The following is a 12,482-nucleotide window of genomic DNA, read 5'->3' as shown; positions in this document are numbered from 1 at the left end:
ATAAAGTACTGAATAAAGTATAACATAATGCCATACAGTATTGAATAAAGTATAACATAATGCCATAAAGTACTGAATAAAGTACAACATAATGCCATAAAGTACTGAATAAAGTACAACATAATGCCATAAAGTACTGAATAAAGTATAACATAATGCCATAAAGTACTGAATAAAGTATAACATAATGCCATAAAGTACTGAATAAAGTATAACATAATGCCATAAAGTACTGAATAAAGTATAACATAATGCCATAAAGTACTGAATAAAGTATAACATAATGCCATAAAGTACTGAATAAAGTATAACATAATGCCATAAAGTACTGAATAAAGTATAACATAATGCCATAAAGTACTGAATAAAGTATAAAATAATGCCATAAAGTACTGAATAAAGTATAACATAATGCCATAAAGTACTGAATAAAGTATAACATAATGCCATACAGTACTGAATAAAGTATAACATAATGCCATAAAGTACTGAATAAAGTATAAAATATTGCCATACAGTATTGAATCTAAAAGCTTTATTGGTTCTCAACAGGCTGCTCTTATTGATCCATAAACTAGACTACAGATCACCATGCCAACATAGCCAGTCTGCCAAGGGGGCATAGATGCAGGTGAAATAAATTCTCTCTAATAAAATGTCTTCCTTAGAAGCTTGCAATTGCTTAAAACAGCTTGCTCGTGAAAATATTCCTGTGATATTAGATCTTTAGAGAAACACCTGCTGTTTTGAAAATAAAATAGGTTGAATATGCACATTGGTATGTGGTTTTATATTGTAGTAAGTAATATAACTTAGTAGAAGTCAAGGGTTAGGGTTGGTCTTACCAGGAACTGGACTCCCTGTGGCCTTGCACTCCAGCTGGATGGGGTAGCCTGCTATGATGGTCTCATTGAAGGTCTCTCCAGAATAAGGGACGCTTGGAGGCTCTGTAGAATGGCATAATATGGTTTAGTAGCAGACACAGCAGACACAGAGAGAGTGTGGGAGAGGGAGACAGAAGAGTGAAAGAGAGAGGGAGAGAGTGAACAAGAAAGAGATGGGTGGGAGAGACACTGAGCAAGAGGAAGAGGTGAAGAAGGATGGAAAAGGAGAGGTAGACAGACAGGAAGAGAAACCTAGTGAGAGTTTGGGGAGTTTTGGATCTGCTGTTACCATGGACACTGAGGCGGATGTGTTGCTGGGTCTCTCCTGCTGCGTTCGTTGCCACACATGTATATCTCCCAGCATCCTCTAGTCTGGCCTCCGTGATATGCAGTGTCCTACCGGCCGACTCCAGCTATGGAAACATGGAAACACACACATGAACTACATCTGACCAGCTGGAAGAATAACAATAACATCTAGAGTATTACTGTAACTGGGACTAAGAATAACAATAATATCTAGAGTATTACTGTAACTGGGACTTAGAATAACAATAACATCTAGAGTATTACTGTAACTGGGACTTAGAATAACAATAACAGCTAGAGTATTACTGTAACTGGGACTTAGAATAACAATAACATCTAGAGTATTACTGTAACGGGGACTTAGAATAACAATAACATCTAGAGTATTACTGTAACTGGGACTTAGAATAACAATAACAGCTAGAGTATTACTGTAACTGGGACTTAGAATAACAATAACATCTAGAGTATTACTGTAACGGGGACTTAGAATAACAATAACATCTAGAGTATTACTGTAACTGGGACTTAGAATAATAATAAACCTGAACAAAGGGGGGAGCAGGAACAAAAGTATCAGAGATGGCCAAATGGGGAGGTAGAGTCATGTCCTGTACCTTCAGGTGCTCCTGGGCGGTGTCCACAGGGCGGCCATCTTTGAGCCAGGTGATGCTGGGGAGAGGGGTGCCATTGGGAACACACTGGAGGCTGATGGGCTTGTGGAGGACCACAGACCTCTCAGAGGCACCGGTGGAGCGGATGGATGGAGGGACTGGAGTGAAAGAGAGAGAGATGAAAAGAGAGAGAGGATAGGTCGAAGAGATGAATGAGTGAGAGAGGAAAGGGGAGAAAAGAGTGGAAGAAAGAAAACATAGAGAGTGATTACAGACAAATGGAGAGGATATTGGGGAGGCAAAGAGAAAAACAGATTCCACATAGGAAAATACCAGAATTATAGGAAAATACCAGAATTATAGGAAAAGACACACCAGAATTCAATATTATCAAAGAGCATGCATTTGCATGAAAAAACTACAACATATTCAGCCCAGGTCTTCCATTTAGAGCAAAAGATAAACAACATCACACCATGAAATGAAAGACATAGCAACATACACCCATCTACGCACAATACCCCATAATGACAAAGCAAAAACATGTTTTTAGAAGTGTTTGCAAATTTATTAAAAATAAAAAACAGAAATAACTTATTTACATAAGTATTCAAAACCTTTGCTATGAGACTTGAAATTGAGCTCAGGTCCATCCTGTTTCCATTGATCATCCTAGAGATGTATCTACAACTCGATTGGAGTCCACCTGGGGTAAATTCAATTGATTGAACATGACTTGGAAAGGCACACACCTGTCTACATAAGGTCCCACAGTTGACAGCGCATGTCAGAGCAAACACCAAACCATGAGGTCGAAGGAATTGTCCGTAGAGCTCCGGGACCTTTGTGTCGAGGCCAGATCTGGGGAAGGGTACCAAAAAAATGCTGTAGCATTGAAGGTCCCCAAGATCACAGTGACCACCATCACTCTTAAATGGAAGAAGTTTGGAAGACTATTGAGCAATCATGGGAGAAGGGTCTTGGTCAGGGAGGTGACCAAGAACCCGATCCCGTGGCACGACACTCTAGTTCCAGGAGGTTGTTGATGATGACCGTGGTGTCTGTCTCTCTGACAGAAATCTAGAGTTCCTCTGTGGAGATGGGAGAACCTTCCAGAAGGAAATTGAGCAATCATGGGAGAAAGGTCTTGGTCAGGGAGGTGACCAAGAACCCGATGGTCTCTCTGACAGAAATCTAGAGTTCCTCTGTGGAGATGGGAGAACCTTCCAGAAGGACAACCATCTCTGCAGCACTCCACCAATCAGGCCTTATTGGTAGACTGACCAGACGGAAGCCACCCCTCAGTAAAAGGTACATGACAGTCCTCTTGGAGTTTGCCAAAAGGCACCTAAGGACTCTCCGACCATGAGAAACAAGATTCTCTTGCCTGATGAAACCAAGATTGAACTCTTTGGCCTGAATGCCAAGCGTCACATCTGTAGGAAACCTGACTGGGAGACTAGACATGGATGAAGGCAAAGGTGAACAGAGCAAAGTACAGAGAGATCCTTGATGAAAACCTGCTCCAGAGTGCTCAGGACCTCAGACTTGGACAAATGTTCACCTTCCAACAGGACAACGACACTAAGCACACAGCCAAGACGAAGCCGAGAAAGCTCATCACTAAGCTCATGACCCTGGGACTAAACACCTCCCTCTGCAACTGGATCCTGGACTTCCTGACGGGCCTCCCCCAGGTGGTAAGAGTATGCAACAACACGTCTGCCACGCTAATCCTCAACACTGGGGCCCCTCATGGGTGTTCTCTCTCCACCTGCACGGCAAGTGGTACCGGAGCGCAAAGTCTCGGACCAAAAGGCTCCTAGTGGAGCGGGTCCTAAGGCGCTACAGAGGCGGATCGGCTTCTACCCCCAAGCCATAAGACTGCTGAACAACTAATCAAATGGCCACCGGACTATTTACATTGGTAAATATTTTCTAAACTCTTCTTGAACTGCACTGTTGGTTAAGGGCTTGTAAGTAAGCATTTCACAGTAAGGTCTACACTTGTATTCGGCGCATGTGACAAATAAAGTTTGATTTGATTACGTTTGAAAAAACACAGTGGCCCAGCTAGAAACCAGACTTGAACCCGATCAAACATCTCTGTAGAGAACTGAAAATAGCTGTGCAGCGACGCTCCCCATCCAACCTGACAAAGCTTGAGAGGATCTGCAGAGAAGAATGGGAGAAACTCCCCAAATACAGGTGTGCCAAGCTTGTAGAGTCATAGCCAGAAAAACTCAAGGCTGTAATCGCTGCCAAAGGTGCTTCAACAAAGTACTGAGTCAAGGGTCTGAATACTTATGTAAATGTGACATTATGGGGTATTGTGTGTAAAGCGGTGATGAAGGAGAGTCGTAAATTGATGAGAGGGAAAAATATATTTAATCAACTTTAGAATAAGGCTGTAACGTAACAAAATGCGGAAAAAGTCAAGGGGTCTGAATACTTTCCGAATGCACTGTATACTAATGGTAAACACTGTATGCTAATGGTAAAAAGTACGAGTTTCTAGAAACACAGCAGTATGTATACCATGGACGGCCACATTGAAGTCCCTCTTATGGTCTCCGGCCTCGTTGGTTGCCACACACTGGAAGCGTGCCGTGTCTGAGACCTGGGGCCGAGAGATGACCAGCCGACGGCCGTTAGCCGTGACCCTCACCCCCTCGCCCTGCCTGACCGGCTGACCGTCCTTAAACCACCTATAGAACAGAGAGAGAGACAGAGCGCATTAAAGTGTGTGTGTGCGTGTGTGTGTGTGTGTGTGTGTGTGTGTGTGTGTGTGTGTGTGTGTGTGTGTGTGTGTGTGTGTGTGTGTGTGTGTGTGTGTGTGTGTCTAAGCGTGTGTGTATGGGTCTTACGTGAGGATGGGTGAAGGTGTTCCCGTGGCACGACACTCTAGTTCCAGGAGGTTGTTGATGATGACCGTGGTGTCTGTGACCTCCTCCCCTCCCTCTACCACAGGGGGAACTGTGATTGAACAGACAGAGGGTTCTAAACACACCCATAACATACAGAAGAAGTCCGAGAAAGATTGTCCTGTTGCTAACACCAACCCCAAAAACTACTTTTTACATGAAGGATTTTGAGCAAGTAAAGCTCTGTAATTTACGCTTGACAAAGAGAAACATACTGTAGAGAAATTGATATAGAACTTGCTATTAATTACATGTCTAGGCTATACTGTTCGACAAGAGAGAGACTCTCTCTGTTCCTCCCTCTTAGTCTATCTGCACGTTGTAGATCACCTCAACATTTTACCGTTGATCCACGCTATCGACAGGTACAGGATGGCAACAAAAACTGCCAGAGTTACACCAGGAAAGTACAACCCCTCCATCAGTGCTCAGACTGTCTGTTTTGTCTCACCAGGGGTGATGGTCGGATTCACGCTTATCGTTGAAGGAATGAGCGTAACACAGAGTGTCCGTCATGGTCTGGGGCGGTGTGGCACAGCCTCATCGGACTGAGCTTGTTGTCATTGCAGCCAATCTCAACGCTGGGTGTTACAGGGAAGACATCCTCCTCCCTCATGTGGTACCCTTCCTGCAGGCTCATCCTGACATGACTCTCCAGCATGACAATGCCACCAGCCATACTGCTCATTTTGCGTGTGATTTCCTGCAAGACAGGAATGTCAGTGTTCTGCCATGGCCAGTGAAGAGCCCGGATCTCAATCCCATTGAGCACGTTTGGGACCTGTTGGTTCGGAGGCTGAGGGCTAGGGCCATACCCCCCAGAAATGTCTGGGAACTTGCAGGTGCCTTGGTGGAAGAGTGGGGTAACATCTCACAGCAAGAACTGGCAACTCTGGTGCAGTTCATGAGGAGCAGCACTGCAGTACTTAATGCAGCTGGTTGCCACACCAGATACTGACTGTTACTTTTGATTTTGACCCCCCTTTGTTCAGGGACACATAATTCCATTTCTGCTAGTCACATGTCTGTGGAACTTGTTCAGTTTATGTCTCAGTTGTTGAATCTTGTTGTGTTCACACAAATATTTACACATGTTAAATTTGCTGAAAATAAATGCAGTTGACAGTGAGAGGACGTTTCTTTTTTTGCAGAGTTTATTAGATCAGATATCCTTCACATCACATTCTAGCCATTAAATACATCTGGATTGACTGATGAGAGTGCTGTGTGGAGCATAATGCACAGCATTCACTTGAGCCCATCACCATCCAGATATTGAGATGATTGATGCTGAGCATAGGCTAACTAACCTGCCTTTGGCAGCACACATTCTCATGCTTTATCTTCCGACAGAGTTTGAATGTTTAAAATGGCAGAGCAGACCAGTGGAGCCAAGCTGAACCTCAGTGTCTATGGTGTGTGTGTGTGTGTGTGTGTGTGTGTGTGTGTGTGTGTGTGTGTGTGTGTGTGTGTGTGTGTGTGTGTGTGTGTGTGTGTGTGTGTGTGTGTGTGTGTGTGTGTGTGTGTGTGTTGTGCGTGCGTGAGTGCGTGTGTGTGTGTGTGTGAAAGAGAGAGTTACACTACATGACTAAAAGTATGTGGGCACCTGCTCGTCTAACATCATTACAAAATCATGGGCATTAATATGGAGTTGGTCCCTCCTTTGCTGATATAACAGCCTCCACTCTTCTAGGAAGGCTTTCCACTAGATGTTGGAACATTACTGCAGGGACTTACTTCCATTTAGCCACGTGCATTAATGAGGTCGGGCACTGATGTTGGGCGATTAGGCCTAGCTCGCAGTCGGCATTCCATTTCATCCCAAAGGTGTTCGATGGGATTGAAGTCGGGGCACTTGGCAGGCCAGTCTCCACACCAATCTCGACAAAACCATTTCTGTATGACTTCGCTTTGTGCACGGGGGCATTGTCATGCTGAAACAGGAAAGGGCCTTCCCCAAACTGTTGCCATAAAGTTGGAAGCACAGAATCGTCTAGAATGTCATTGTATGCTGTAGTGTTAAGATTTCCCTTCACTAGAACTAAGGGGCCTGAACCATGAAAAACAACCCAAGACTATTATTCATCCTCCACCAAATTGCATTGGGGCAGGTAGTGTTCTCCTGGCATCCACCAAACCCAGATTAGTCTGTCTGACTGCCAGATGGTGAAGCGTGATTCATCACTCCAAAGAATGCGTTTCCACTACTACAGAGTCCAATGGCGGCGAGCTTTACACCACTCTAACCAACGCTTGGCATTGCACATGGTGATCTTAGGCTTGTGTGCAGCTGGCCATGGAAACTAATTTCATGAAGCTCCCAACAAACAGATATTGTGCTGACGTTGCTTCCAGAGACAGTTTGGAACTTGGTAGTGAGTGTTGCAACCGAGGACAGATGATTTTTACGCGCTACGAGCTTCAGCAATTGCTGGTCCCATTCTGTGAGCTTGTGTGGTCTACCACTTCGCAGCTGAGCCGTTGTTGCTCCTAGACTTACCACTTTACAATAACAGCACTTACAGTTGACCGGAGCAGCTCTAGCAGGGCAGAAATTTGATGATCTGACTTGTTGGAAAGGTGACATCCTATGACGGTGCCACGTTGAAAGTCACTGAGCTCTTCGGTGAGGCCATTCTACTGCCGGTGTTTGTCTATGGAGATTGCATGACTGTTTGCTCGATTTTATACACTGTCAGCAATGGATGTGGCTGAAATAGTTGAATCCACTGATTTGAAGGGGTGTCCACATACTTTTGTAGGTTCAGCAGACTACAGAGTAAAGCCCTCATCCCTCCTCTGATGTCAGACAATACAGACTACAGATGGTGGAGGTCCTTAAGCATCTGGACACAGAGGAAATCTCTCTCTCTCTCGCTCTCTCTCTCTCGCTCTCTCTCGCTCTCTCTCTCTCGCTCTCTCTCTCTCTCTCTCTCTCTCTCTCTCTCTCTCTCTCTCTCTCTCTCTCTCTCTCTCTCTCTCTCTCTCTCTCTCTCTCTCTCTCTCTCTCTCTCTCCCTCTCCCCTCCCCCCTCCCCTCCCCTCCCCCCTCTCTAACCTCTAACCTCTAACCAAACTGACAAACAGAAAGCAGTAGAGTCCTGATATTTAACTGGGCAAGGCCTTCTCTGCTGACATTGACTGATCACCACTGTGAAAGAATAATCCGCTGAAACAAAGAAAAGGAAAAACCCAGTGTTTTCACTGACACCTGTAATCTTAGTGGTCTCCTCAAACTCACTTCCTGGCCCTCTTCTAAACCACGGTAATCTTCAGAATAGGTCGTTAACACTTTCTTCTGGGAAGTCTTTCATTCAGTCCTATATGATACATGGAAGTGGAGGTTGAGCGAAGTGGTCCGGCCACCGAAAACCTAAGCTGTCTTTTCCTGTGAATTAGTGCTCTTTGATGACAGAGACAATACAATGGAAACATTTCAGTGAATGTATACACTGAATTACTGGGTAGATCTAGAAAATATACATACGGACTGGGGGGGGTCATTCACCTTGAACACTAATAGATGTGTACAGTGTGACTGTGTGTGTGTGTGTGTGTGTGTGTGTGTGTGTGTATGTACAGATGAAGTCGAAAGTTTACATACACTTAGATTGGAGTCATTAAAACTCGTTTTTCAACCACTCCACAAGTCTCTTGTTAAAAAACTTTAGTTTTAGCAAGTCGGTTAGGACATCTACTTTGTGCATGACACAAGTAATTCTTCCAACAATTGTTGACAGACATTATTTCACTTATAATTCACTGTATCACAATTCCAGTGGGTCAGAAGTTTACATACTCTAAGTTGATTGTGCCTTTAAACAGCTTGGAAAATTCCAGAAAATTATGTCATGGCACTGGTTGTAAGGCAGAACACAGGATCCGCATCGCGAAAAACATATTCTTGGTCGTACTGATGGTGAGTTGACGCTGATCTTATATTCAGTAGTTCTTCTCGGCTGTATGTAATGAAACCTAAGATGACCTGGGGTACTAGTGTAAGAAATAACACGTAAAAAAAACAAAAAACTGCATAGTTTCCTAGGAACGCGAAGCGAGGCGGCCATCTCTGTCGGCGCCGGAAGTCCCTGCTGCGTGCGCTTAATGTGCAAGCATTTCATCTCATATGTATATACTGTACTCGATATCATCTACTGTATCTTGCCTATGCTGCTCTGTACCATCACTCATTCATATATCCTTATGTACATATTCTTTATCCCCTTACACTGTGTATAAGACAGTAGTTTTTTTTTTGGAATTGTTAGTTAGATTACTTGTTCGTTATTACTGCATTGTCGGAACTAGAAGCACAAGCATTTCGCTACACTCGCATTAACATCTGCTAACCATGTGTATGTGACAAATCAAATTTGATTTGATTTGATTTTGATTAGAAGCTTCTGATAGGCTAATTGACATAATTTAAGTCAATAGGAGGTGTACCTGTGGATGTACCTCAAGGCCTACCTTCAAACTCAGTGCCCCTTTGCTTGACATCATGGGAAAATCAAAAGAAATCAACCAGGACCTACATTTTTTTTTATAGACCTCCCCAAGTCTGGTTCATCCTTGGGAGCAATTTCCAAACACCTGAAGGTGCCACGTTCATCTGTACAAACAATAGTATGCAAGTTTAAACACCATGGGACCACACAGCCGTCATACCACTCAGGAAGGAGACGTGTCCTTTCGTACTTTTTGGAGAAATGTCCACCGGTCTGATGAAACAAAAATAGAACTGTTTGGCCATAATGACCATCGTTATGTTTGGAGGAAAAAGGGGGAGGATTGCAAGCCAAAAAACACCATCCCAACCGTGAAGCACAGGGGTGACAGCATGATGTTGTGGGGGTGCTTTGCTGCAGGAAGGACTGGTTCACTTCACAAAATAGATGGTGTCATGAGGATATATTGAAGCAACATCTCAAGACATCAGTCAGGAAGTTGAAGCTTGATCGCAAATGGATCTTCCAAATGGACAATGACCCCAAGCCTACTTCCAAAGTTGTGGCAAAATGGCTTAAGGACAACAAAGTCAAGGTATTGGAGTGGCCATTACAAAGCTCTGACCTCAATCCTATAGAACATTTGTGGGCAGAACTGAAAAAACGTGTTTGAGCAAGGAGGCCTACAAACCTGACTCAGTTACACCAGCTCTGTCAGGAGGAATGGGCCAAAATTCACCCAACTTGTTGTGGGAAGTTTGTGTAAGGCTACCCAAAATGTTTGACCCAAGTTAAACAATTTAAAGGCAATGCTACCAAATACTAATTGAGTGTATGTAAACTTCTGACCCACTGGGAATGTGATGAAAGAAAAAAAGCTGAATTAAATCTCTACTATTATTCTGACATTTCACAGTCTTAAAATCTGACAGGGAATTTTTAATAGGATTAAATGTCAGGAATTGTGAAAAAAACTGAATTTAAATGTATTTGGCTAAGGTGTATGTATGCAAACTTCCGACTTCAACTGTACCTAGGACACTGACGTCATAGTTGATCTCCTTCTCCCCGGCAACGCTGGTTGCCACGCAGACATAGCGGCCGGCGTCGGACACAGAAGCAGAGAGGATCTCGATTTTCCGGCCTTGCTCCAGAATGTTGATGCTCTCCCCATTCCGGACGGGTACGCCATCCTTCAACCATGTCAGGGTGGGTGGAGGGTGCCCCCCTACCTCACACTCCAGGTTAAGGGGCTTAGTGAGTACCACCTTTCTCTCTGTAGCGGTGTCCTGCCCCCCCTTGATGGAAGGAGGAACTGAGGGAGAGAGGTTAGGATTAGGTAAACGGTAAACATCCAAATTGAGGTAGAGTTAAGGTAGTTATGGTAAAGTGAGGAAGAGTTAGGGTACTTACGGTAAAGTGAGGTAGAGTTAGGATACTTACAGTAAAGTGAGGAAGACTTAAGGTTCTTACGGTAAAGTGAGGAAGAGCTAGGGTTCTTACGGTAAAGTGAGGAAGAGTTAGGGTTCTTACGGTAAAGTGAGCTAGAGTACGTATGGTAAAGTGAGGAAGAGTTGGGGTTGTTACGGTAAAGTGAGGAAGAGATAGTGTTCTTACGGTAAAGTGAGGAAGAGATAGTGTTCTTACGGAAAACTGAGGTAGAGTTAGGGTACTTACGGTAAAGTGAGCTCGAGTACTTACAGTAAAGTGAGGAAGAGTTAAGGTTCTCACGGTAAAGTGAGTAAGATTTAGGGTTCTTACGCTAAAGTGAGGTTGAGTTAGGGTACTTACGGTGAAGTGAGGTTGAGTTAGGGTTCTTACGCTAAAGTGAGGAAGAGTTAGGGTTCTTACGGTAAAGTGAGGAAGAGTTAGGGTTCTTAAGGTAAAGTGAGGAAGAGTTAGGGTTCTTACGGTAAAGTGAGGAAGAGTTAGGGTTCTTAAGGTAAAGTGAGGAAGAGTTAGGGTTCTTACGGTAAAGTGAGGAAGAGTTAGGGTTCTTACGCTAAAGTGAGGAAGAGTTAGGGTTCTTACGGTAAAGTGAGGAAGAGTTAGGGTTCTTAAGGTAAAGTGAGGAAGAGTTAGGTTCTTACGGTTCTTACGGTAAAGTGAGGAAGAGTTAGGGTTCTTAAGGTAAAGTGAGGTAGAAGGGTTCTTAGTTAAAGGGTTTAGGGTACTTAAAGTCAGGTAGAAGGGAACTGAGGAAGAGTTAGGGTTCTTACGCTAAAGTGAGGAAGAGTTAGGGTTCTTACGAAAGGAGGAAGAGTTAGGGTTCTTAAGGTAAAGTGAGGAAGAGTTAGGGTTCTTACGGTAAAGTGAGGAAGAGTTAGGGTTCTTACGCTAAAGTGAGGAAGAGTTAGGGTTCTTACGGTAAAGTGAGGAAGAGTTAGGGTTCTTAAGGTAAAGTGAGGAAGAGTTAGGGTTCTTACGGTAAAGTGAGGAAGAGTTAGGGTTCTTACGGTAAAGTGAGGAAGAGTTAGGGTTCTTACGGTAAAGTGAGGAAGAGTTAGGGTTCTTACGCTAAAGTGAGGAAGAGTTAGGGTTCTTACGGTAAAGTGAGGAAGAGTTAGGGTTCTTAAGGTAAAGTGAGGAAGAGTTAGGGTTCTTACGGTAAAGTGAGGAGAGTTAGGGTTCTTACGGTAAAGTGAGGAAGAGTTAGGGTTCTTAAGGTAAAGTGAGGTAGAGTTAGGGTTCTTACGTTAAAGTGAGGTAGAGTTAGGGTACTTGCGGTAAAGTCAGGTAGAGTTAGGGAACTTACGGTGAAGTGAGGTAGAGTTAGAGAATGTACAGTAAAGTGAGGCAGAGTGAGGTCTTAAGGTAAACGTCCAGCTCTTTGAGGTAGAGTTAGGGTACTTACGGTAAAGTGAGGAAGAGTTAGGGTACTTACGGTACACGTCCAGCTCAAAGTTCTTCTCTGCAGTGCCCGCCACACTGGTGACCCTGCAGCTGAACTGACCAGTGTCAGATGCCTGGGCGCGTGGGATCCGCAGGAAGTGACCTCGGTCCACGTACTGTGCCTGGTAGCTGGACAGGATGGCCTCTCCGTTACGGTACCAGGTGATGGCGGGGAGCGGAACGCCGCGCGCCTCACACTCCAGCATTACTACATTATCCAGGAGGGTGGTGACCTCTGAGGTCACGTTACCACCCTTTATAGTGGGAGGGACTAAGGTGAGGGTGAGAGGGGATGAGAGATATGTAAATCAGAATACACACCCCATGCAAACACTCTTTAAACATTCCTCTGACTAATTCACCTTAGTCACAGCACACTGAGACCCACGTACACATTTACGCACAGGCTTTG

General features: G+C 44.2%; 1 protein-coding gene across 1 annotated transcript in view; it reads right to left on the bottom strand.

The window, feature by feature from the left end:
• Window positions 1-12,482, bottom strand: part of hmcn1 (hemicentin 1) — a 233,761-nt gene that overhangs the window by 73,723 nt on the left and 147,556 nt on the right. Inside the window, 7 exon segments of the mRNA XM_042322447.1 lie at window positions 846-947; window positions 1,174-1,297; window positions 1,811-1,965; window positions 4,346-4,515; window positions 4,675-4,783; window positions 10,212-10,493; window positions 12,063-12,341. Of these exon segments, the coding sequence (XP_042178381.1) occupies window positions 846-947; window positions 1,174-1,297; window positions 1,811-1,965; window positions 4,346-4,515; window positions 4,675-4,783; window positions 10,212-10,493; window positions 12,063-12,341 (1,221 nt within the window).

This window comes from Oncorhynchus tshawytscha, linkage group LG05 (genome assembly GCF_018296145.1).
Source record: "Oncorhynchus tshawytscha isolate Ot180627B linkage group LG05, Otsh_v2.0, whole genome shotgun sequence".
Lineage (NCBI taxonomy): Eukaryota > Metazoa > Chordata > Actinopteri > Salmoniformes > Salmonidae > Oncorhynchus > Oncorhynchus tshawytscha.
The sequence above is the reverse complement of the archived record's forward strand: the minus strand, read 5'-3'. Positions and strand labels throughout refer to the sequence as shown.